General features: G+C 38.9%; 1 protein-coding gene across 5 annotated transcripts in view; it reads right to left on the reverse strand.

The window, feature by feature from the left end:
- The window catches only part of Tut7 (terminal uridylyl transferase 7), a 55,877-nt gene that overhangs the window by 20,778 nt on the left and 9,612 nt on the right, over positions 1-25,487 (reverse strand). For 4 of the 5 annotated variants that reach the window (XM_063243846.1, XM_013158334.2, XM_013158336.3 and 1 more), the window contains exons 6-17: positions 24,321-24,409; positions 21,709-21,760; positions 20,364-20,433; positions 19,301-19,427; positions 17,989-18,108; positions 12,375-12,527; positions 9,519-9,699; positions 7,213-8,213; positions 6,737-6,887; positions 5,155-5,241; positions 4,461-4,561; positions 2,855-2,912 (exon numbers count right to left, since the gene is read on the reverse strand). In XM_063243846.1, coding sequence (XP_063099916.1) covers positions 2,855-2,912; positions 4,461-4,561; positions 5,155-5,241; positions 6,737-6,887; positions 7,213-8,213; positions 9,519-9,699; positions 12,375-12,527; positions 17,989-18,108; positions 19,301-19,427; positions 20,364-20,433; positions 21,709-21,760; positions 24,321-24,409 — 2,190 coding nt within the window. Of the gene's footprint in view, positions 1-2,854; positions 2,913-4,460; positions 4,562-5,154; positions 5,242-6,736; positions 6,888-7,212; positions 8,214-9,518; positions 9,700-10,526; positions 10,648-12,374; positions 12,528-17,988; positions 18,109-19,300; positions 19,428-20,363; positions 20,434-21,708; positions 21,761-24,320; positions 24,410-25,487 lie in introns of those variants that run through there. The other variant, XM_023567262.2, reaches the window with a different exon arrangement.

Consider the following 25,487-nt stretch of genomic DNA (forward strand, 5'->3'; position numbering starts at 1 on the left):
ATGGGAGTTGGGGACAATGTGGTTCTTATACTAATGCATCAATGTAGAAACAATATAAACCTAGCTGCGTTCTCTAGGACTAGTGAGAGAATTCTACTATTAACAAGCACCTGGAAAGACTTTTCAGACCAGGATGACATTTGTTGACACATGCATATTTGAATCTCGGGAATTCAAAGGTGGTCTCACTATCTTTCAGGTACTTACTGCATCCTGAGTGTCTGTGTTCTTGCATGGCATAAATAGGGTTGCTAGTCTGACAAACACCAAAAAACACAAGAGACTGCTACCTACTCTGGACCACAGTGCACTTCCTTACTTTCTTTATAATACAGTACCAGTAAGCTTGTCCTCTAGGATTAATGCACAGCAAATCATCCTGGTTGCATTTTATCACTTCAAAGGTCCCCTTTTCAGTCCATATTCTTAATTTCTACTCAGAAAAATTAAGGTTTAGTCCTCAACCTCTCTCCAAAGATTCTTCAGCTTTCTGTTTTATTTTTTGTATCAGTCTCAGTGTCTCTCAGGCTCTTGACATGAAAACATTTCCCTTCATCTTCAATCCTGACAATTTTATATTTCTGCTTGCTAGGCTGTTAACTCTTGAGATTGTACCTTCACAGCAATTCAAACACTTCCAAACAGTATTCACTGCAAATATTCCCATTCCTCAAATACTCAGAGATCAGCCTCAGCCTTTATTTCCTAACTGTAGGCACAAAAAACCCCAAAAAACAAAAAACAAAAAAACCCACATCAACCCCCTGGAATCACGCATCTTCTTACAAGCACACTCGCTGAGCCACTCTGCCCTGTGGTGCTCCTTCTCCACGACAGACTACACTACTTGCCCAAAAATCTTCTGTTTTGCTCTAACTAAAATTTCAGTGGGTTCCAAACGTCTATCTTCACCTGATCTCCTATTTCCCACTTGAAACTCCTCTCCAAAGACACCAATCTTCTATCCTTTGAAATACACAGCTATAATTCCCGTGTTCATCTCTATACACGCTTAAAAATGACCTCTCTTCATTCTGGGAAAGTGACGTCATCTTCATCTGAGTTCCAAACACCCTCACCTCTTCCGTGACTATCCCCATGACTCTTTCTCATATGCTCCCTTCTCAGGTTACTTAATGCTTATGTGTGCCTGTGTCACTCACTAGGTGACTGGTGACTACTTTACCTTTCACCCAGTTTGCTATCTTACATCTTACTTTATGAAAGCTGTCCAAGGAAAGACTTAGTAGATATTTTATTTTTCTACTATTCTTAAGTGGCCAATGTACACATCCAATAAATGTTTTAAATATAGTCCTCTAGCTGTTAATAAATTCTTGGGCATTTGATCTGCATTCTATGACTATGTGTGTAAGGCATTCTTACTCTACAAATGTGGCTCCTACTTTAGTAACATAGCTTATCCAGAGGAAATTCACACCGAAGTCCTTAGGGAAAAGTAATACGATGTTTGCAGCACAACCTCAAATGGCCCAGAAAGAAACTGAGAACAAGCAATGATCAATAAAAAGTGGAAATTTAACTTAGCACGAAACAAATACTTGTCGGGGGCTGGGGATTTAGCTCAGTGGCATTAAGTGCCTGCCTGGCAAGTGCAAGGTTGTGAGTTCGATCCCTTGTACAACAAAAACAAGAACAAAACAACAACAAAAAGAACAAAAACAAAACAAAACCTTGTGGTAACAAAATACTTAAATTTCTTCGAAATGAAAAGAAAATTATCTTTAGAAGTAGAATTGTGAGGAAAATACCTTTTCAATGACTAAAGAAAACTGTATCAATGTACAATAAAAAATATATCCAATGGTTTTCATTGAGCATACACCAAAAGTAAGACTTTTTTTCAGATATTTAAATAACTTGGTAGTCAATTTATTTAAACTTCTAGAAATAAAAGGGGGAGAGGGACGGACTCAACAATATATGTTTGTGTCCAGGTCAATGTTGTAAATTCAAGTTTAATCCTGACTGAAATGTAAGACAGTTTTTCAGACAGACTACAGATTTTAAGTTCCATAAGGACAAGGCTTGTACCTTGTTTACCTTCAGTTTTGTTTCTCAGAGCACAGTACCTGTGAAAGTACATTTGTAAAAGATGCTTTTCAATGGGAAAAGCAGCCACAGCTCTACGACAACAGCACAAGGATGTGTCAGCAGTGTTTCAGAACATTAATGACTGAGTGTGATGTACGGGTCCATGCACTTAACAACTGCAAACACTTGATAAGCCACCCCATTCAGTTCTCCTTGTTTATTAGAGAGGCCACGTGAAGCCACATGACCTGTTTGGAGTTTGATACAGTTGGCTGAGCAGAAGAGCTGCACACACAGTTCCCACACCAGCGGCTTCTCGTCACTGCAGCGCACACAGCTTTTAGCAACTCTCATGCTTTGATTTATGTAATATCAAGAGCAAATGATTTTAAAACTTTTTTGCCTGATATGTGCTTTGTCCAGAAATAAAACAGCCAGGGAACAATATGGACACGAAGTATCACAAATCCTCACTCTTTCCTAGTCAGTCATGTTAAGATTATTTTTAATGATGTTAATATAGCAAATATTCTATAAATGAGTGACTATGTAGCTTCATTAGCATTAGTTAAGTATAAGTAATGCAAAGCAATATGAAAAACAGTATTGCAAAACAGTAATGAAAAAGACTTTTTTTTTTGAGTAGGGTCTTATCGTGTAATTGGGCTGGCCCTGAGCTCACTATATATCCCAGGCAGGTCTCAAACTTGCAGTGATTCTCCTAATTCAGTCTTTTAAGTGTTGGGATTACAGGCATGCAAAAAATGGAAATATTTTTATAAAAAGTTTCCAGATGTACCTGAATGTTTTCTGAGGACTCTTGCCAATTCTTCAATAGTTCTTACACAGTCTAAGCCCTGCAAGAAAGATGGCACAAATGACTGAATCAAAACTGGAAGATGGGCTGTTTATAGTTCCCATTTACTTTCAGAAATAATAAAACTCATTTCAACTCCTTTTGCATATACTTTTCATTCTTAGCTGTGTCAGTATGCATAGGAAATAATCTGAATACACAAAAACTACTAAATATCCTTCAACCTAATTGCTTCTGGAAGTGCAGCCAAGTCTAAAATCAATCAGGACACACAGGGATCCAGAGCTTCCCAAAAGCCTCTGTCGCACGGGTGAGGACCAGCACTCCCTTGTGACTCTCACTCAGAAGCACTGTATGGCCAGAATGTGTAAGAGGAGGCTTCAGTGTGCGGACTCACTTGTTCTGGGTAGAACTTCTTTACAATTCAGTAGTTGTTGACTTGCTGTGGAGCGTGATTAAACTCACACCATTTTTCCATAGGACTAGCCAAATTATAATGTATCAAATCAAAGTCATACAGCAAATAAAAGTACTTCAAATAAATCAACATTTAAAAACATTTTTTCTGTCCCTATCAATGTAAGCTCATTTGATGCCTATATATATCCCAAAACATATTTGGAATTTTACTTTAGAAATGCCCTCAAAGCTAGTTTATAAAAATCAAAAAGCACATTTTAAAAAACCCTACAGTAGCTATGGCTCAATGGAATATGATTGTCATCTCAGCTCTGGGAAGCTGGGCTGCAGGACCACCAGTTTGCAGTCAGTCTAGGTGCTGGGGATGTAGCTCAGTGGGCAAAGTGTTTGCTTAGCATGTACCAGGCTCTGGGTTCAAACCTCAGTACCATAAATAAATAGGGACACACTTTTTCAGACTTTATCTTTATGTAGTTTTTGTAAGTGCTTTCTTACACATCCAGAGATGGACAGATTTTTGGCCCTATGGTCTCTGTTACAACTATTAAACTTTGCAGCATAGTGTGAAAGAGTCCCAAAAGAAATACAGACAAATGGATATGGTTCTGTTCTAATAGAAATATTCACAAGAATGGCTGTGAGCTAAACTTAGCCCACAGGCCAGTGTGCTGACTCCTGACCCAACAACTCCTGAAGCAAGAAGAACAGAAATTATTTTACTTTCATTTTATTTTACTAAAGACCCTATGTTTAGGCACTGAAGAAAGCAAGCTTGTCTCAAATCTATGTCTCTGGACCATACAGTTAGCATTATTATCATTTACATATTGCCTGCCTAATTAGAAAAAATTACAGATAACTCTGTGTGGCTATGTAGAGCCACGTTGGTCCAGTGGCCAGGTCAGTGGCACAGGAGAGAAGCTGGTTTGGCTGTGTAGAATTCCTCGGCATTACCTTCCAATCCATTTGTACTATGAATGGAAGGTACAAGGCTTTCTGTTTTTCACATTTGCTTTAGGCTTCGCAGTGTGTTTGGCTAGAGGGTATGCCAAGTGGCACACTCTACAGTGTGCCCTGATAAACGTGGAAGACACCAAGCTGTGCTCTCTGCCAAGACTGGCTAAATCACACTGTCATAGCAAAGGCGGGTTTTATGTGGTCACTGTACCTCAGCAGTTTCATGTCCATTAATTGTCATACAGATGTCAAGGTCACTCTGTTTGAATCCAAATCCATTTTTGGAGGAGCCAAACAAGCTCAATTTAGTTCCTGTTAGGGATATATGAAAAGTAATAACTAATTACCTGAATTTGATCAAAATGGCCCTTTCATGAATCAAAAACACCCAGTTAGTAACTATCCTAGCTCATCATTTTTTAAAATAATCATTTATTTTTAAAACATTGTTCTTTCAGTTACTTCTACTACTTACACAAGCTATACACATTACTAGGTGCCACTTTACTCTTAAATGAAAGGATATTCAAAGAAAATGTAGATAATCTCAACACTTTTAATAATGTAAGATTATTATTTTTTAATAATCTTTTAAAGATTATTAGAGATTACTTTAAAGATTTTTTTAAAGATGTGAACTCTATCCATAATAGTAAATGAAACTCATTTGTGGCACCTGCTAGGATAAATTCTACATTGCTAATGTCTTTTCTTTCAGTTAACTGTGATTTGGCATTGGATGAAAGCCTATCTGCTCTAATTACAGAGTACCTGAGACCCCCATCCCACAGTCATCACTACAAGGTCATCTCATTCCCAAATTACTGTGTTCTGAAATAGGTCCTAATTTGAAAGGAGGATCACATCACCTTTTGTTTCCTACAGATTCTTAAAAAATTACTTACCTGGGAAGTCTTGCCTTATGAAACTCTCTAGGTTTTGTCGAATATGTTCACGAGCCTGTTCTTCTAAAGCATTTGGAGAAAAATCCTCTGTTTAACATAGACACATTGAGGAAAAGAAAAAAAGACAACATTTTTTGAAAGCACTAAAAAATACTTCTTAGAAAATCAAATCTACAAGGTTAAAAAAACCAAAAACTCTTATGCTTTGTACCTTCTCAATAGATGGCATTAGCAATGTAAAATAAGTGCTTTCTGTTTGCTTGCTTGCTTTTCTTCTTTTTTTGAGTCAGGGTCTTGCTATGTAGTCCAGATAGACTTTAATGCCTTGCATATCCCAGGCGAGGCTCAAACTTGGGATTCTTTTGCTCTAGCTTCCCAAGTGCCAGGATTACAGCCCTGCGCTACCATGCCTGACTTTTTTCCCCTCAACACAAAATTTGGTCACCAAAGAACTATTTTTAAAATGGAAACTAATGTGAACAGAAGCTCTGCATCAGAGATTCCAGGGACTCCCAGGAAACAAATACCAAAGTGTGTGAGCACAGCTATGTTTCTTTTCTTTCCCCTCAAGAAAACCCATTTTTCTTCTGCAGTTCCTGGCTGCCAAGGGCTCATTTATAAAACACTGCTGATAGTGGAGGGCAGTAACCCAGACCTCAACTTTCAGCTACCTGAAAGGCTGAGGCAGGAAGATCATTTGAGCCTGAATTCAAGACAAACCTAAGCAACAGTGAACCATTTTAAAAAAAAACCAACCCAGACAGCTGGTCAAGAACACTCATCCAGCACAAATGGACAGCCCGAGACGCAGCAACAGGAAGCACCAAGCTGCTGTAACCCTAGCAGTGGAATGTCCTTCTGAGGTTTTCTCTGGAGAACTTGAAGTCTTCTGTTAAACCCAACTAGTGTTCCTTAAATGTGGGCTATTAGTGTTAATTAAACAGTACTTTGTGTTCAAAGTTTGGAAATGTTGAATTAAAGAGAATTAAAGAATTAAATACGGTGGGGCTAGGGATTTAGCTCAGCAGCACAAGTGCTTGTCTGCTAAGTGTGAGGTCTTGAGTTTGTTCGCTCGCACCGAAGAAGAAACAACGTTAAATATAATAAAGGTTTCTTTACCATAACCTGCTTGGATACCTTTACTATGCTAATGTGTCCTAGAAGGCAAAAGGCAGAACTACTCCCCACTGGGCCAGGGAGTGCCTCCACTCATGAACTGCTATCAAGTGCACCTACAAAAACATTTCAAGGAGTACCAGTTGGGAAACGCTGGCAGAGAACACTAATCGTAAGACCTAAAGAGGGGACGAGGAGAGGCAGTGGTAGAGCTGCCTATCAGATACAAGGCTAGGGTTGCAGGGCCTGCACTGGCGGGGAAGGCGTGTGGTTCAAGGCCTTCCCTCTCCTTCCCTGCCTTTTACGAGTACTTACTGTGGGTCCCAAATGAGACAGGCAGGACACAAAACAGTGCTGACCCAATGGAAAACGAACAGTGCTCAGAACGCTAACAGTGATGCTGAGGACTCTTGAGTAAATGCCAATCTACTATTCTGACACATCAAAAGAAATGTGAATAACTTACTGTAACACTGGATGCAAACTTGATCTAAGATATACGAAAACTTGGGTGTTAGTGGCGGCAAAGGTTCCAGCTGGATTCTTCTGAAGTCTTCAGGACAGTCCTTTTTCAGGTGTCCTTCTCGTTTACATAAGTTGCACACTACTGTGGGAGACTGCAGGAACATGGGAAAGTGAAACAAGACATATGATACAACTTTATGTGCCAAATAAAGGGGTCTGGGATCTTTTTTAAAAAGTACACAGTAAAGGAATGAAGAATAATACATAGCCAATCCACATGGTCTGAGAGTTGGGAATGCCCTGACAGTCTCCTCAGGAGGAAAGAGTAGTTCCCTTCCTTCTTTGTAGATTCCCACAAATCTCAAGAAAGGAAGTGGATCAAGTGGTGGTATTAGGGTAAAAGGTTCTGCTATTCAAATTGGAATTATACACATTCAAGTGATTTAGTCTCCTCGTTTTCTAAGAGGCACTGATTACCTTGCCTTTGGTGAAGATAAGTTTACTAAATTCATAGATGAAATCAGACTGATCCACAGGTGAGTTTTCCTCCTGTACATTTTCCGCTGTAAGATTTATTTTATTAAGTTCCATGAGTAGAGCTCCATCTACATATTTTTCACATTCTTTCAAGTCCTCATACTTGGTAGGGTTAACTAATTCATCTTCCTCTTCTGACAGGGCGTCCTCATCTCCAGATCCTGTGCAGGAGTTGTCTAACTCATCTTCATTAGCAATGTCACCCTCGACCTCCCTTTGGTTAATGGTGAAGCCGGGTTCCTTCTCCACCTCCTCTTCATCAAACTGAATGATTTCAGATGTCTGGCCCTGGATTAAAGTGGCAATATGGTTCACAGAGACTTCTGGTTCTCTCGTACCTTCTACACTTTCTTCATCATTGACCTTGTCATCTAAAATAGTGAATCCATCACTTTTTTCAGCCACAGGATTTTGGAGGGTGTCTAATTGCAAAGCGCCACCTGCCTTGTCATTATGTGCACTACCACAGGCTTCTAGCTCTCCACAGTTGCCTTCCCTTCTGATTTTCTCTTTCTCATTTTTACTTCCTCTTTCTATTTGTGCCCGGACACAGCTTGTGTCTTCATTATGGGTGCTGCTGTGCTCTTTTCCCATTTCTTCTGCTGGTGGAATTCCAAAGCTTTTCATCATCTCTTTAAGAGACAGTGGCTGTGCCTTTTGGGTATTCGTAGTTGAAGTGGTAGTAGCACCAGGACTTTGGGCCAAAACTGAGTTTTTACGATTATCATCTTTTGCTTGTATACCTGGATCATAATTTACTACTTCTTTAGAATGTTCAGAAACACATGAAACTGGGCTCAGAGGCTTTGGAAGACTGGATTTTCCAACTTTGTGTGGAAGAGCAAAATACTTATATGTTGTCCTTAAACAATGAAGTATATACTCAAACACAGGTTGATTATTTAGGGTCCTTGCGACATTTCTCTTAACAGAGTAGGGATCTGTAACAAAAAAGAAAATCACTTCATATATTTCTATTTAATGTTATAAAAATTAGACTGTTGCAGATAAAAACAGACAGCAAATAAATACCAGTAAAATTTATCACATGCTTTAAAAAAGATTAGAGACGGGCAATAAGAAGATACATTTCAGAACAAAACACGATGTTTTCTGAAACATCAACTCTCTGAAGAGGACTCATCCTGTTCAGAACCAGTACCCCTTCCCTATTTTGTTCTGTGACTAGAGGGGCAGGACAGATGTCATCAGTGTGGCTTTCGTGCCCATGGGAAGGCCTTCCCAGCAGGCTTTGCAGCTGAGTGCTCTACTAGCCCTCAGCCAGCCCTGCGGTTTATCGAGCTTACCTCCACTCTTCTGCCCTGGGAAGCCCCATCACTGAATTGGCTGGACTGAATTTCTGGGGCGAGAGGGAGGCACCAGGAGGAGACACCACTTCTCTCAATCTTTTCTCCTCCCCTAGAACTCCAGCGGTTAGGCAATTGGCCAGAAGAGCTGAGCCAGAGAAACTGCAGGGGAGGGTTTAAAAATGTGAGATCCCCATGATTCCACAAAGAATTTATGCAAAATGCAAAAAACCCTCTTATGCAACACAAAGCTTGAAAAAAATCAAGCAAAAATAAGAGAATTCCATTGAGGAGATTCTTTATAAATTATTTAAAGGAGGAGAATTAAGATTTCTAGAGGGGTTTCAACCTCCTGACTTTGCAAAGCTGAAAAGAGCTAATCTATTCAAATGACATGTACAGGGCACATCAGTGTGTCTTTGATATACTGCTTTCAGCTCAGTGAACCTTCACTAAAGAAGTGTTTTAATGAGTAAGTTATTGCATGTTATTTCAAAAACAACAACTCCGTTATCCAACCAAGAATATCACTTTTTGTGAGAAAAAAATGATTTTCCTCATTCTGCAAAACTAAACATCAAAACAATCCAGGGACTGTATTTAGATACCCAGAAATGAGAACAGTAAGAAGGAAAGGGGAACTCACAGGCCACTGGAAATTACGGCAAGTTGTGAAGCAATTTAAAGTAGGAGCCCAGCTAGTCTTATTCAGTTGCTTAACAATTAAGGTATGATTATGGTGGTACTTAAAAAACCCAGATTAAACCCTCAGGCTGTTCGGAAGGACCCACTGTAACAAAAGCAAGATTATATTTATTTCATCTCTGAGTTCAGGCCTACCTTACAAGGAGGAGTTCAAAAGAGACTGAAATAAAAAGCATGCTGTTAGACTAGGACCTTAAAAAGGTTAAAAAAAAGGAATTAAATATTTTGAGATACCTTCAATGGCAATGCGCTTTTTGGGCCAATCCTTTGACTCCCGAGATATTGATTCTTTGACACGGATACTTATCACTAAATCAGCCAGGTTAAATTCTAAAGCATAGAATCGCAGCAACTCCACCCAGAGCTGCCCAACTGGTACTGAAGGCTCGTGTTTTATGTCAAACATTAATGACACCTATTAATAGCAAAGAGAAAACATATAGATTATTTCATATATCAGCTCAATCTGAAAAACCAGAGATCATTCAAGCATCGAATTAAAAAATCTGAAAAATATTAGCAACGTTAAGAATTTGACAAGCCATCTAAATAAATAAAATTACAGGCTTTACTGTTCTGCTTGTGGTAAATAGTATCACTTCACTGAATCCCTGGGATCTGAGTATGTTACATTCTAGCAATTATCACAGGAAGAGACAGAGCCAGCTTATTTTTCCACACAGCACATCTAATTCTGGTCTCCTTCTAAAAGGTAGGCCCTCGCACAGTTTGTTAACATTCTCAGCACCAGCCTTCTCACTGCTACAGGAGGCACCTTTATGGGTATGGTCACATCAAAACAGACAATGGCCAAAGGACAGAGAACAAGGAAGAATGCTCCTCTCACTGGCTAGGTATTGTACATAAGCACATTAAACCTGCTGGCAGCATTGATTTTAAAGTCAAATAACTCTTGACATCAGAAACTGATACTCCTTTTAGGTCACAGACTTTTGACAAGTTTGAACAGTATACTTGGTATAATATATTGGAATATTCCTAGACTTAGAGAAAAAAGGTCCAAATAGAGATTCTGCCCTTCACATCTCTTCACTGTGCTACAACTTGGCTTGTCCACTGTCAGACTAGCGGTCCACAGAAAACACTGACTTCAGAATTAGGACAAGCTTAGTTTGAAATCCAACCTCTGCCAAGTTCTAGCTATGGAGAGTCCTGGTCATGGTTCTCTAACTTGTCTAACACTTGTTTCCTCATCTTAAAAATGGGGATAATAGTACCCACCTCATAGGGCTGTTGGGAGGACTGAGTGAGATAGTGTCTGTAAAGTGCTTAGCACAGTGCCTGGCACACAATGTTCAAAAAGTGGTCGCTACCATTATCTGCAGAGTAGGGATGGTACCACCTATAACACAGGACAGTTACGTGGGTTAAATCAGAAGCAAGGGAAAGCACCTGGAAGACTTGGCTGCTCTCTGTACTCTTCACTTTCATACAGCCTTTCAAGTACAAGAAATCCATACACCCCGGAAACCCACTGTCACACTGTGAGACGCTCTGAGACAGCCAACCAGCAAGCTCCAATGTGGATCTGCCACAGGTCGCACTGCTCGTCGGGAAGAATGAGCCCCTCGGTCACGGCCACATGCACCTTCCATAGTGTCTAGTGCTCACTTAATTTCAGAAGTGGCAGCATGATTAAACTCTCCCATAGCATAAAAATGTAATATTAAAGCATTAGGTGGACTCACAGCAAAAGTTTTCTGTCACATTATTATTTACAGCAAATAAACTTTTTCATCTAAGATACACAAATCTGTCTCTGCTTCATAGTTGTATCATGCTTCAAAGTAAGCACTATGGCATTTTATTAATTGATAAATCTCAACCACAAAGGTTCTCATCAGGTGGATTTACAAGGCAGAACCGGTTAAAAACGGAGGCTGTCTAGATCCTAAACAATACAGTTGAGGACAAAAAGAAAACCACCAGAAACCCAGTCTTCTCAATTTTACCTTTTTATCCATAAGATTTTTTTGGCTTTACAAAGAATTTTTTAAGCATCTCACAAAATGATTTGAAAATACTGTAACATGGAACTTCAAAACATCTAGACTACTGGACTACTGGTCATTAAACCGTTTTCTGAAAACTAGAGAATACTTCTTTTTCAAATAAAGAAAAGCAGCTACTATGTACTGAGTGCTTACCACATGCTTGGCACTGAGTTAAGCATTCTAGAAATCAGTGGCCCTATGAGAAGGTACTAACAGTATCCCCATTTCTAAGGAGGAAATCAGTATAGGAGGATGGAGTATCTTGCACAAAGACACAGCTAGGAAGCAGGAGAGCCGGAACGTGAGTTTATGCATTCTGGCTTCACAGCCTGAGCTCTCATTTACAACTGAAACCCCAAATAGAAAACAGATAAAAGTGTTGCCCTCCCTCCTCTTGCACTGCATAAGGATTCTAGAAAATATACCCAGAGAATCTATGGTTCACCACTATCTCACTTAGGCATGGGGAGTGGGAGGGAGATGTGATGTGACATTTTATTATAGAGCTGGTATCGGAATCCTTGTCTCAGAAGTATTTTGTGGACATTACTGTCATTTTACTCCAAAGGGTAATGGAAAGCTCATGGGTTAGGGACCTTTCATCATTTGAGGATAGAACTCTTGTGTATCAGTATAATTACACTGCACAGATTTTTGTTTGAAACTCTACAGGCGATTTTTTATGTATAAATTCCCATGTACCCTCAATAGTATCCTAAATCATATATTTTTTCACTGTTATTTTTGTAATATGAAGTTATATATTTAAACTTCATTTAATACCATCTAAAACTTGCGCTCTTCAGAGGATAGAGATTTGCGCTGAACTCTCAGAATCCTTCTAACGTCTCAGCACACAGAAGAAACCGCAAAAATAAATGGACTTCATGACCCACATTTTTAACCTTTTTTTCCCTATTGGTCTATTTAAAGGACTGAAGAGACCAGGAAATGGAACAGCTAGCCAAGAGGTAAGATAGTCAAGGAAATAAGACTGGAAAACTAGTTAAGCTATAAACTCCCCACTAACTGAAATAAGTATCGATGGTAAAACCAGTAAGAAGAGATAACAGACCTGTCCCCTTCTGACTGGCATTTCTTTTGGTGCCTCCTCTTTGGCTGTGTTTGCGTCCCCGGCAGCGTTCTCGGTATATTCCCAGATCACAAAATCTTCCTCAACATCTTTAAGGTTGAAGTTCCCTAGTTTTTTTAACGAGAATCCTTCAATCTAGGAAAAATTGGACAATTATAAGGTAGAAACAATTTTATAACAATTACAGCCTACTAAAACCTTGGAAGAAATGAAAAGTTAACATAGTTTACTGCAAATACAAAGATACCATTTATGGAATAACATATATAAATATAAAAATATTCCTTAAACCGAAACACAAGATTTTGATACGTCAAAGAAATGACTGACTTGTGAAATAATTCTTGAGCAAATACTCTGGGCTACAGGTATAGCTCATGGCAGAGCGCTTAGCTGACATCACAGGAGGCTTTGGTCTCTTCCACCATTGGGGGTAGGGCAGTGTGACCCAGTGGTTGAAGCTCAGTTCTGGAGTAAAACTGACTAGGTCCTAATCTTAGCTTCCTCACAGACTAGCTCTGTGGTCTTGGTTAAAAAGGTGCTTTCTTCTAGGCCTTAAGATAGGATAGCTCTAGGGCTTTATTATGGGAAGATATGTGATGTAAAATATTTATTTTTAGTATATAGCATATAGAAATGCTCAATGTGAGAAATCATTTATACATATGCTGTGAAGAGATGCAGTTATAAAACTATATCCTTAGAAAATCATTTTAGCTATTATTAATTTTATTAAGTGCTTGCTGTTTTTGAGACAGTTTCCTTTTTGAAATTCTGTATTGTTTCTATCCTCTTTTGATTTGCTTTTTAAAAATAAATCTAGCATATCTTATGTTTAATTTATTCTTAAATACTGTATGCTTTCAGCTGTGAAAGTTTTTGTTTAGCTGTTTTGTTTTGAGATGATCTTGCTACATGGCCCAACCTAGCCTTAAACTCATGGTGCTCTTGCCTCAATCTCCTGGATTAAATGGTTATGCCACTGTGCCTGGCTCAATATGATTTTTAAAAATTATTTGCCAATTATTTGTTACTAGTATATAAAAGTAGAACTGACTTTTATATATGAACTTTGCTCACACCTGTAATCCTAGCATTCAGGAGGCTGAGGCAGGATTGTTGTGAGTTTGAGCCTTGCCTGGGCTGCATGAGCTAAAAGCCAGCCTAAACTTCATAGGAAACTGTCTCAAAAGGAAAAAGAAAACAAAACAAAACAACTCAAAAGCATCCTTTGGTTTGATTAAGATTATAGTTTTAGGAGTTGCTTTATGTTTGTCAACATTTCCATTTAAAAAGTCACATCGTCTGTATGGGTTGCTTCTTCCTTTTAGGTTTTTAACGCCCTTTTTTTCTTATTGGAAAGGCTAGGACCTCCTGAAAATGCTCAATACAAGGTGGGATTGGGGCATATCCTTTGTTCTCAATAACATGGAAACATTTATTCTTCCACCAAGTGCCATGTTTCAGGTAGAGGGACTTCTTCCTTCTGTTCCAAGCTCCATTTTTTTTAGTGTAAAAGGACACTATCGAGTGTTCCTGTCCTCTGCATGTTTTCATGATCATGTACCCTTCACTTTTATTCTATTAAAATGAGGATTAAATTTTTCTGAGAGGTCTCACTTGGTACATCCATTTTTTATAATTTTTTTGTACATATATGTGTGTGTGTGTGTTTTCCTGGTACCAGAAAACAAGATTTTTTTTTCTGGTCTGTGATACTGAGTTACAACCCCAGTGTTATATTTATTTTTTGAGACGGTATCTTACTAAATTGTCTGGTGGGGCTAGAACTTGAGATCCTCTTGCTTCAACTTTTCCAGGGTGCTGGGATTATAAGTATGTACCACCATGCTTGGCCTACTACTTTTGAGTTGATTTGCATTATTTCATAAAGCATTTTGATATCCATGTTTACGAGGGATACTTGTACATAGCTTTTTAAAAAATGTTGTTCATTGTGTGCCAGGGCAATTAAAAAAAATTTTTTTTATTAGTATGCGTGTGAAGTATGTAATGATCATATTCATCACAGGGAGTTGACCATGTACATAACACATGCTAATTCTGTTTACATTTCCCTTCCCTCCCTTTTTCTTGGTAGCAGGGATCAAACTCACAACCCTGCACTTACAAATACTGTCTAACATCTGTGTTTTTTGATCCATACTTGCATACTTGGATATGCATTAATTCCCAAATACATATATATATATATATATATAATTTTACCAAGTACTTTAATACTTTTAACTATACAAATTCTAACAATCCACTGTGGTCAGAGGACATAGCATTTCAATTCTTTTAAGTGTACTGCAACTTTTTGTATGACTTAGTATATGGTCTTCCTTGGTAGTCATATTGTATGAACTTGAAAAAAATGTGCATTTTCTATTTATTGGGTGAAATACTCTACAAATATTAGGTCACAGTGATTGATAGCATCCATAGGACCCTGATGCCCACACTGACATTTTGTCTAGCTAGCACAGGAGTCAAGAGCGGACAAGGATTCAAAGTTTCCTGACACTTCATCAATTTTTTCAGTGTATATTTTGGTGTTCTCTTAATTAAAGCAAATATTTGTGATTTTATTTGTTGTTCTAGTGGACATCATAATGAAATATACCTTTTTATCTTTGATGATCCTTTTTCTCTTGAAGTCTATCTCATCTAATATTAACACTACCTCAAACGTACTTTCGATTAGTTTACAGGTGTAACTTTTTCCATTCATTTAGTTTCATCTTATCCATCTTTGTATTTTACCTATTGTATTTCTCTAGAAGTACAACACTGGACTTTGCTTCTTAAATTTATTCTGGTAACTTATGCCTTTAATAGGGATGTTTTAGCCATTAATACTTAATTTTTTGTATCACTGGATCTAACATTTTAGTATCTGTTTTCTATTTGAAAATTCAGCCTTAAAAGTTTTCATTTGGTCCTTATATGTTGGGAGCCGCGTCTGTGATAGCTCGCCTTGCGCGGCGGACGTGCGGCCTGTGGTAAAGAGCAAAGCCTGAGGTAGATTACCCCTCCCATCGAATATGTTAGTTTCCTGCTTACCGCGTAAACAACCCGCTCAACAATATAGTCTGCCTGGCAACTGATGATGTTAGCCAATCAGCTTGCCTTGCTTACTTTAACATGATTGGACACTGTACCCGTATATATACCGGTGCCACCCCTGGGCGGAAGAAGAAGCCAGGTAGAAGCCCAGAAGTAAAAGCCCAAAAGGAGCCGCGGAGAGCGGACCGGTAGAGGCTTTGGGGCAGACTGAAGCACAAAAGGAGCCGCGGGGAGCGGACCAGAGGAGGCTTCAGCTGGGAGAACCCAGGGCAGGCTGTACGGAGAAGGAAAATAAAAAGAAAAGGTTGTCCACTACCAGACTTTGTCGTGTGTCCTTCCTGCCGGCCGGGAGCGGACATCGACACTTATAGATTTTTACTTTTCTCTGGCTGGTATCTCTTAGCTCTTCATTCAATACAGGTGTTGTATTTTATATCATAGAGTAATGCTATAAACCTTTGACAGTGTGCACATCTGGTTCATCTCAGGTGTTATGGTTTGGGTCCTGATTGTCCTCCAAAGGCTAATATGCCTAGTCACTTCATCAAGTCACTTGTGGTACTATTTGGAGGAGGCAGAACCTCTAGAAGGTTTGGTCTAGTGCAATGTAAGTCACTGGGGACAGTTTTGAGGGGGACACTGAGACTCTGGCCTCTTTCTTTTTTCCCTTCCTCTACTATGTGCTCCTGCCACAAGATGTACTGCAGTTTCAGGCCCAAAACAACTGGGACATAACCATGGAATAAAATCTCTGAAATCACAGGCCCATATTTACCTGTCCTCCTTTTAAGCTGATTTTCTCAGCTATTTTGCCACAGTGACAGAAAGTTAACATAGTCAGCAAGTGTCTTTTTCTTTGAGAGTGGGTATCATTTTCTTGGGCCTTTGCAACATGAATAATTTTGGATCACATTGTAGACTGTAAATGCTAATTTATACTGTGAAAATTCTGGATTCTTTTTTGTAATAGATGTTGACAATCTGGATTTAGCAGCTAACAAATGTGGTTAGATTAACTGCAGATTGTGGTACTCTAGTAGACAGCTTCTTAGCCTAATTTCCTATCTGTAGTTTGCCCCACACTTGTATGGTTCTGGAGTAATTTTGGAAAATTCTCAAACATTTCTTTTATTAGTTTTTCTTCTTCTTGTATTCCCTAACATAGATGCTACAATGCCGACTGCCTGACTCACAGTTGTTTGACACCATATTTTGTTTCTCCCCACTACCTCTATTCCTTTTTCTCTTTCGAGGGAACTGAGCTAAGTGTTTGTTTATTTGTTTATTTACTTGGTACCGGGAATCAAACTAATGACTTTGTGTTTGCCAAGCAGGTGTGCTGCTGAGCTATCTTTGGCCCTTATTTGGGCTTCCAGTATCAAGGTTTTACACTTACTGGCTAGAACTTGGGCTCTGTTTGGAAACTTTGATAATATAGTTATCAAGATCTCAGTTTCCTACAGAAATAACACGACAGGTACCTGACATGAAGAATATTGATTCATTCCCCCTAACCTCCTCTGAAGTTTTACCTAGGATTCTGGCAGAAGCCTGCAAACCAATGCCTGACTAAATGCTGAGAGTGGCTGATCATTGTGGTTCAGAAAGCATAGTATGTTTTACTTGATCCACTTGTATTTAATCACCATATACCTGTTTTTGTCATCAAATACTAAAAAAGAGCAAATGATAAAATCAAATTCAGTGCTGCTTTAGTGAGTTTTCAGTTCCACCACTTAAGGACCACATACTACTCTTGAGTAAAACCTGAAGATTTCTTCTCAAAAGCTAAAGACAAACCCTGTTTGTCTTACACACTTGTGTCAATGCCAAATGACCACTGAGAAAGGAATGGGGCAGAGTACCAAGATGAACACCTGCACACCCAGACCTAGGATGGTGAGGTAGAACTGGCTGAGCCCAGGCACCGGAGGCAAGCTTGTGCTATATTACAAGGCCTCATGTTATCAATGAATATGCAAAATAATATGCAAAAGAATGTAAATTACAATTAGCTGAATGATTTCTACTGTTTGGAGATGACATGTGAATTCAAGTATCAGATTAGATTCTTGTACCCCAAGAAAGAATGTATCAAATGATTAGATTTTTTTGTTTTCTTTTTGAGACAGGGTCTCATTATGCAGTTCAGGCTAGCCTTGAATTTGCAGTAATCCTCCTGCCTCAGCCTTCTGAGTGCTGGTGTTACAGACATGAGCCACCACACCTGACTCAAATGATTAAATTTTAAAATCTTGTGTTTGAAACCTTCAGGACTACAGGTATTTCAAAAACTAAGAATGTGCTATCTAGAAAGCGAGAAATATCCCTAATATTTGGGATATTTGGCACTTTGTTAATGAAAATACTAACATTTTAGCAAAAACAATATGGATATTCATTCTAGTAGAATAAGCAAATCTCTTTCAGTTCTGGTTAGGCTTTTACATTTGTAAGTTATTCAAGGAAGGAACTGTAGGTCTATCACAGCAGCAGGATCAGCTATGTAAGCAAAGTCTCCTACCCATGAACCCAGATACACTGGCAGAAGTGGTTCTTTCCTCTGCTGAAGGAAGAAGATGGCCATCAGGCAGAAGACGTAAGGCGGCAGGCCTCCTTCCTCGGGGCGGTCGATGGCGCAGAGCTGTGAGGGACGGGAGAAAAGAGATACGTGTTTCTCCCCAGGCTATGACAGACATAATCTGGCTTACAGCCTGTAACTTCACTCTCACACATTACATAACTTATAGTGACACCTCAGAATAAAGCACCAGAGCAGGGGCTGAGCGACAGTTCGTATGCAGGCCTAGCACTGCAGAAATGAAACAGAACTAACTGCAAACAACAACAATGAGCAGCACAGGGACACAGTATGCAATTTCCTTGTACTTTTGCAGCAACTGCATTTTGTGTTTCTGAGGAACAATTTTAAAAATTTAATCCTGTTACTTTACTCATGAAAAGCTCTAACATACTATTTGCTATTTCATTTTGTTATCTACACTAAATCCACGCTCTTGCTTAAAACATGTTAGTGAAATAAAAATGATGATTCAGTTCTGAGTAGATGCCAAGTGACTGCTCAGTTTAGTTGTCCTCTTATCTCAGCTCAAGCCCCACAAATGTGTGTTCTGATAACAAAGGCAATTAGGAAGAAAACATGGGCAAACTTAACTGTGCTAATGGAAACAACTATAAAAGCGTGGCCTGCTTAGTGAAGAGACAAGGGAGGGCTTTTAAAGAAGAGCATACTGTGCTTAGCAATTCACCCAGTAGAGAGTGGGCCACCTGCTGCCCATCCTCAATGCAACACATGGCACCACCCTTCCTTACTACTATGCTTGGATCAGTAAAACTTTTTCTCCCCTATGAACCTTAAAGAATCTCAATTTTATAATCATAATGTGACCTTACATTTTGGGGAACATTAAATGCACTACTGCTTATTACAGAACTTGGCATAATTTCAGACACATTATAGAAGTGTTAATAGACCAGATACAGTTGCTGGGGGGAGTTTTGGGTATGTTATTGGAAATGGTATGAGTGTTTGTTTACCTCAAACTTTACTCTGCCTAGGAAATCATTTTAGGGAACTAGTTAAAATGAAAGTTCTTGGCCTCACCCTAATCTGACTTTTAATAAGCACCACAATCATTTTAATCTTTTAAGCAATATTGTTATAGTGAAATAGATCTCTAACTTTGTATATGTTAGTTTTTATTCAAATATTTTAGTGTCTACTTTATTGATGTGTACAAATATGCATCTAACATTAAAGTATCAGATTATTCCTACACAGAATGCTTTTATACACTTAAAGAACTGGAACCAACCTTTGCCCAGTACCTAAACGCAATCACCAGAGGAACCAGCCTTGGTTCTAGTTTTCCAAGGATGGATAAGTGTTTTGTTGTCAGACAGGCATTTTCATTTCCTGCACTCACTTTACAAAGGAGACCACTGGAGGGGCAAGTGAGAGGATGAGAGAAGAAAGAAAAAGTGTTATTCAAGTATCACGATCTTTCACACTAATAGCTAAACCACACTGACAATAAATAATTTTTTTTTTTTGGTACGGGGGATTGAACTCACAACCTTGTGCTTACCAGGCAGGCACTTACATGGCTGAGCTAAATCCCTGGCCTACGACAATAAATAATTTAAAAATAAAAAAACTCATTTGATAAACTAGAATTTATCAAAAGATACGACAGCTAATTTCTTAGAACTAGAACTTTTTTAGAACTAGAACTTGGTGTTTTCATGTATTAAAAATATTTTGGGGGGAATCATGCAAAAAAGGAAATCACGTAAAGGTGATTAGAGCAACCATTTGATAAGTTTTTTTTTTTTTTTTCTTTTTGGTGCCGGAGATCAAACTCATGATCTTGAGCTTACCAGGCAGGCGCTTAAGCCACTGGGCTAAATCCCCAGCCCCTTGATAAGGTTTTTTTTTACCAAGTTGAGATGGGTCAATATACTTTTTCTTACATTTTTCCACTTTTTTTTTTTTTTTTTTGGTATAAGGAATCAAAACCAACGCTTCACACAGGCAAGTACTCTTAGCACTAAGCTATATTCCCTAGCCACTCTTTTTTACACTTTATTTTGAGATGCAGTCTTGTTAGTTTGCCCACACGGTCTAAAACTTGCATGCCTCTTGTCTCAGCCTCTGAAATAGCTGGTATTCGAGAACTGTGTCCCTACACCTGGTGAGCCATTTTCAATTCTTGAAAAGATTTCCTTTTGATCAAATGCCAAAAGTTTAAGGGAAAATGCTAGTAGAAAGCATGTGGTCTAACCACATTACCATTCTAGAAGATGGACATTAAGACTTAGTGAAGTACTTGTGGCTTTTGGCAAATTGATAATTATGAACAGTTTAAAGAAACAGACCTTTGCTTCTCTCTGCACACCACCACTGGGACCCTAGCATGGAAATCGGCATCAACATCAGTGAAGGAGTCTGAGGAAAGAAGAAATAAACATTCAGCAGCTTACTGAGGACTTTGTTTAAAAGTAGAACTAGATTGAGTACAAGTACAGATATAGTCTATGTGGTCAACTGTTTCAAAGACGATTACTAAATAAAATTCTGAAATGACTCTAAAAGAGAAAAACTGTCATATTTATGATACAAGTAAGCAAGTTAATTTAAAAGTCCTCATTTTGTGGGGGTTTTTTTTTTTTTTTTTTTTTGGGTCTTTTTGAGACAGGGTCTCACTATGCAGTTCAGGCTGGCCTTGAGCTCACTTTGTAGCCCAGGCTGGTCTTGAACTCGCAATGATCCTCCTGCCTCAGCCTCCCCGGTGCTGGGATTACAGGCATGAGCCACCATGCCTGGCTCAAAGTCCTTATTTTGCAAAGCTAATGTTTGCTGAGAAATTCACATATCACTGGATCACACTGTGAAAGTAGCATATCACTGGATCACTTTGTGCTTGTCAGGCAGGCATTTATGCCGCTGAGCTAAATCCCCAGGAAGAAATATATATATATGTGTGTGTGTGTGTGTGTGTGTGTGTGTGTATATATAAAAATATGTATATATATATATATATATATATATATGTATACACACTTTTTTTTGATCAAATATTTAAACATCCTGTGGATAAGACAGACCTACAGGTAGCAAATATAAAAATGTTAATGCAAAACCTACTAAAATGTGTTAAAATATGTATTGGTTGAAAAAGAAATGTTTAAATATTTTATTGAACCAAAACTAAAAGGACAGAAATGACTAATTCAAGTTATGGGGCACTTTAAGGAAGCCCACGTAAAGCAGAAAAAGGATACAGTCCCAGTGTGGACCTTTTTGGCTCAGCACAACTGATCGGCTGCACTGGGAACAACCAGCAGTGGGTTCACCCGCCAGGGCTGGGTACACTGGTTGTAAAATACTTATTGATATGGCTGAATAAAGCAGGTTATCCTTTAGTTTTAGTCTTAAGAATAAACTTTGCATTTTTAGTCATGGTCTAAGATGTCTTTAATCTTTAGGAATAATAATGTTATCAGGCTAAAAGCTTCACTTTGAGATAGTTATTTTGCATAGAACTAACAGGATTCTAACTAGGTAATAACTCATCAGTATTTGCTTTCATTTTGCTTTGGATATTACTCCATATAAGTAATTTTAATGACAAAATTCATGTTTTCAGAATCAGCTAAGATATATCCAAATTTATAGACAAAAAACCATTAACACCAAAATGTGAAAAGAATTTGGCCTTACCACTATTTCTTAAACATTCCTGAACAAGTAAGAGGACATCTGGTTGAGACATCTAGGAAATAAACAAATGAATAAATGAAATAATCCCTAAGCATTCTGCTTTATGGCATAACACAGTCTGATGTTCTCTAAATTTCTTTCCAAATTACAAATGTTTGTATCACAGGAAATAAGTTATCATTACATTTGCATAAATGTAAGTCAAAGACAGAGACTAGTACTACATGAGGATGAGTGTGGACAGAAGAGAACTATCATTGACTAACTAACTCCTGATAAACTAGTTTTTTTTTTCCCTTGGTACTAGGGATTGAACTTATGACTTCACACTTGCCAGAAATGTGCTGTGCCAGTGAGTTAAATTCCTGGATGTTTTGTGTTTTTTGAGACAGGGTCTCACTACACAATTCAGGCTGGCCTGAACTCACTATGTAGCCCAGGCTGGCCTCAAACTTGTGGAGATCCTCCTAACTCAGCCTCCCAAGTGCTGGGATTACAGGTGTGCATCACCACACCTGGCTAAACTAGTTCTTCTTAAGGTTATCAGCCCATTATGATTTGTATCTCTATGGCTCTCCAAAGCCCATATGCTACTTGCTCAATGAGGCTTCTGGGGGAACAGGGTCATGGGGCGTGGCAATCATCAGTGGGTTACCCCATTGATGAGATCACAGCTAAGTGCAACGTTGGCAGGCAGACTTTGGTCACTGGGCCCAAGGTTTCTCTCTGTTCCAAGTCTTCCTTTGCTCTCTGTCTCCCCGTTGCCAGGCTATGGGTGGGTCTCCTTAGCCAGGACCCCATGTCGAACCTCCCTGCCTTCGAGTCTGCGAGTGATGAGCTGAAACATCCACAGACTGGTAGCCAGAACAAACCTCTTCTTTCTCAGGTTGTAAGTGGCAGGTGTTTTGTCAAAGCCATCAGAAAAATGATTAAGATGATGCCTTCCAGCAACTCTTTCTGTTTTTTTCCCCAGAACTCAGAGATGAACCCAGAGTCTTCATGCAGAGCTACAAATGCAGCCTGTTTTTAATTTTTTAGTTTGAAACAGTATCCCAGTAAGTTATACAGGCTGGGCTTACACTTGTGATCCTCCTGCCTAGCCTCCCAGAGAATGGTGATGATAGGCATTTATCCGTAATCTTGAAGTAGAAAGCTGAAGGTTTTCACACTGGTCACACCACCCCGTATCTGTAAGACACTGCAACAGATAGGCCACTGGTTCCCACTGCCACACTGTCTTCCTCTAGTCCTGGTTCTACACATCGCTAAAGCCACTTAAAATCACCAGCAGGAGCCTTAAAGCGCTCAGTGACTTCTGACGACCTTTAAATCAAAGTCAGATTCTCACCATAAGATTGGTCAGACCCACAAGACCAGGCTCTGGCCTTTTCCAGAAGTGGAGCCAGCTTCCTTCTAATGAAAGCTTAGTTCAATGCCATCTTGAAAAGAGGCCTTCAGGGAGGCCACGTCCCTGAGCAGCACCTGTCTTCTATCCTGGATCTTGTTTCTCTGCACCTCTTATCATACTTGAAAAAACAGTAGCTATTCACGTCCTTCACTAAAACAGGAGTTCCACAAAAGGGGAGCTGTACTATTTGGCTTTGTCCTTTAGAATACAGTCCCTGCCGTATGACAAGAGATTTAGCTAAGGAATAAAGAAACAACACCTGAAAAATAAGTGCCATGGCTGGAAAACCAATGATCACAAACTTAAGGAAAATTAAAAGAACATAAAATCTACTGATTTGCTGTACAGGTAGCTGTAACAATCAAGTGTAGCATAGAGTAAGAGGCTAAGAAACTGAACACCTGTGGGTGGAACTATGAAATCTGTGTTTTTAAACAAGCAACCCAAGCTGCAGGACAGAGCTGGTAAATGGGCTGTAGGGCAGCGGTGGGAAAGCAGGTAATCTAAGCCCTTTCCTGGCTGTGGCTCTGACTGACCAGCATCTTGATGAACCACATCTGCAACAGAAATCCAGGCTAGATATGGTTGTGTGAAAGCATAACTTTTAACATAACTGGCATGTAAAAAGAAGGAACTCAGGAACTAATTCGGCTTTAAAATGAAAAATTTTACATACCTACATTGTTTCAAATACTAGTTCCTCTGTCACCAGAAAGTTGATTTTACCAAGAAGACTTATTTTCAAAAGAAAAGAAGCCTAAATATCCCTATAAGATTCACAGCCAGGAGTGGGGTACCGTACATCTGTATCCTTGAACTCAGGAGGCTGAGGCAGGAGAATTGCTGTGAGTCTGAGGCCAACATGGGCTACACAGTGAGTACAAGGCCAACCTGGGATACAAAGCGAGATCCTGTCTCAAAAACCCAAAAAGACTCATATGGTTAGAAAACTAAAAATACAAGTGTGAAAGATATTTAGAGTAAAATAAATGTGAAAATCTGTAAAGTATAAAAAGAAATTTTCTGAAGCTGTGAAATTGTAGAAAGGCAGAAGACATGAAAACTGGGAAATACTGGGGAAAAAAGCTGTCGGCATTACACTAAATGTATCTTCAAATATTAATAAAATATATTCATACACAGTTCACATTTGAAAGAATTTCCATACCATTCTGAAAATTCTGATATTTTATTTCATACTTACGATGGCTGGAAATTGAATGTCAATGTTTACATCCGAATTTTTGAAACCCAATCGGCTACAGGAAGACCCATATAATCTTAGAGAACAATCTAAAAATAAATACATAAAAGTTATAAATAAAAGTAGAATTTCTCTAAAGTTGTAATAAAACAGTGCTATTTCACAAATGAAATCACAAACTAAACAAAACTGGTCAAGTCTGGCATAAATAACGGATAGCAATGGGGGTTCTTTGCTTCGGCCTTAACTCTATTTAAGGGCAAGGCTATGGTTTAGCTTAAAATGTTCCAGATGGGGCCATGATCTCATCTCGCTGCCCAGCAGCTCTGAAATGAGCCCACCCTGCTCTGCTGGCTTCAACCACTGATGGACAGGCTGACGCCAGGCAGCACCAGGCCACGCCCTAGCAGGTAGTGCAAGCCACCCTCTCTCCGTGTCAGTTTCTAACATGTTCACATCTGATACGTTACCATGCTCACCTTTTGTAGAGAAAGCTATCTGTGGTGATTTTTAAAATGTGAAAGTTGAAAAATGATGTCTGTTTTATATTTATAAACTTTATAGTGAGCCAAGTGTGGTGGCGCACACCTGTAATCCTAGCACTCAGGAGACTTAAAGCAGGAGGGGTACTATGATTTCAAGGCCAGCCTGCACCACAAAGTGAGTGCCTGTCTCAAAAACTAAAACAAAACAAAGAAAAAATCCCACAACTCTTTATAGTATACTCAAGAGCCAATACAAACATTTCACTTTCAGGAAGCATATGTAAGAAAAATTTACTGTAGAGAGCTTGTTTCAGTAACACAACAATGAAATTCATCTCTCAGTATACTTTTTTATTATGACTTAACTTACTATGAAAAGCGTTTGACAAAATTCCCCTAGAAAAACTTGTGAAAATAATTACAAAACTGATACACCTTAAAATGCTAGGCAGAAGCAAACAGCTGGCCACACTAGTGTACATATATAATCCCAGCACTCTGGGAAGCTGAGGCAGAAGGACTGTAAGTTTGAGCCTAGCACAGGGGAAACTCAGTGACTCTGCAATGACTCTGTAAGACTATGTCTCAAAAAAAAAAAAAAAAAAAAAAAAAAAAGCCTTGGGATGCAGCTCAGTGTAAAGACTGGATTCAATAGGCAGTACTGAGGAAAACAAAAACATAC

The sequence above is a fragment of the Cavia porcellus genome, unplaced genomic scaffold (genome assembly GCF_034190915.1).
Source record: "Cavia porcellus strain 051 isolate PalLab524CR breed Dunkin Hartley unplaced genomic scaffold, mCavPor4.1 scaffold_2, whole genome shotgun sequence".
NCBI classification, from domain to species: domain Eukaryota; kingdom Metazoa; phylum Chordata; class Mammalia; order Rodentia; family Caviidae; genus Cavia; species Cavia porcellus.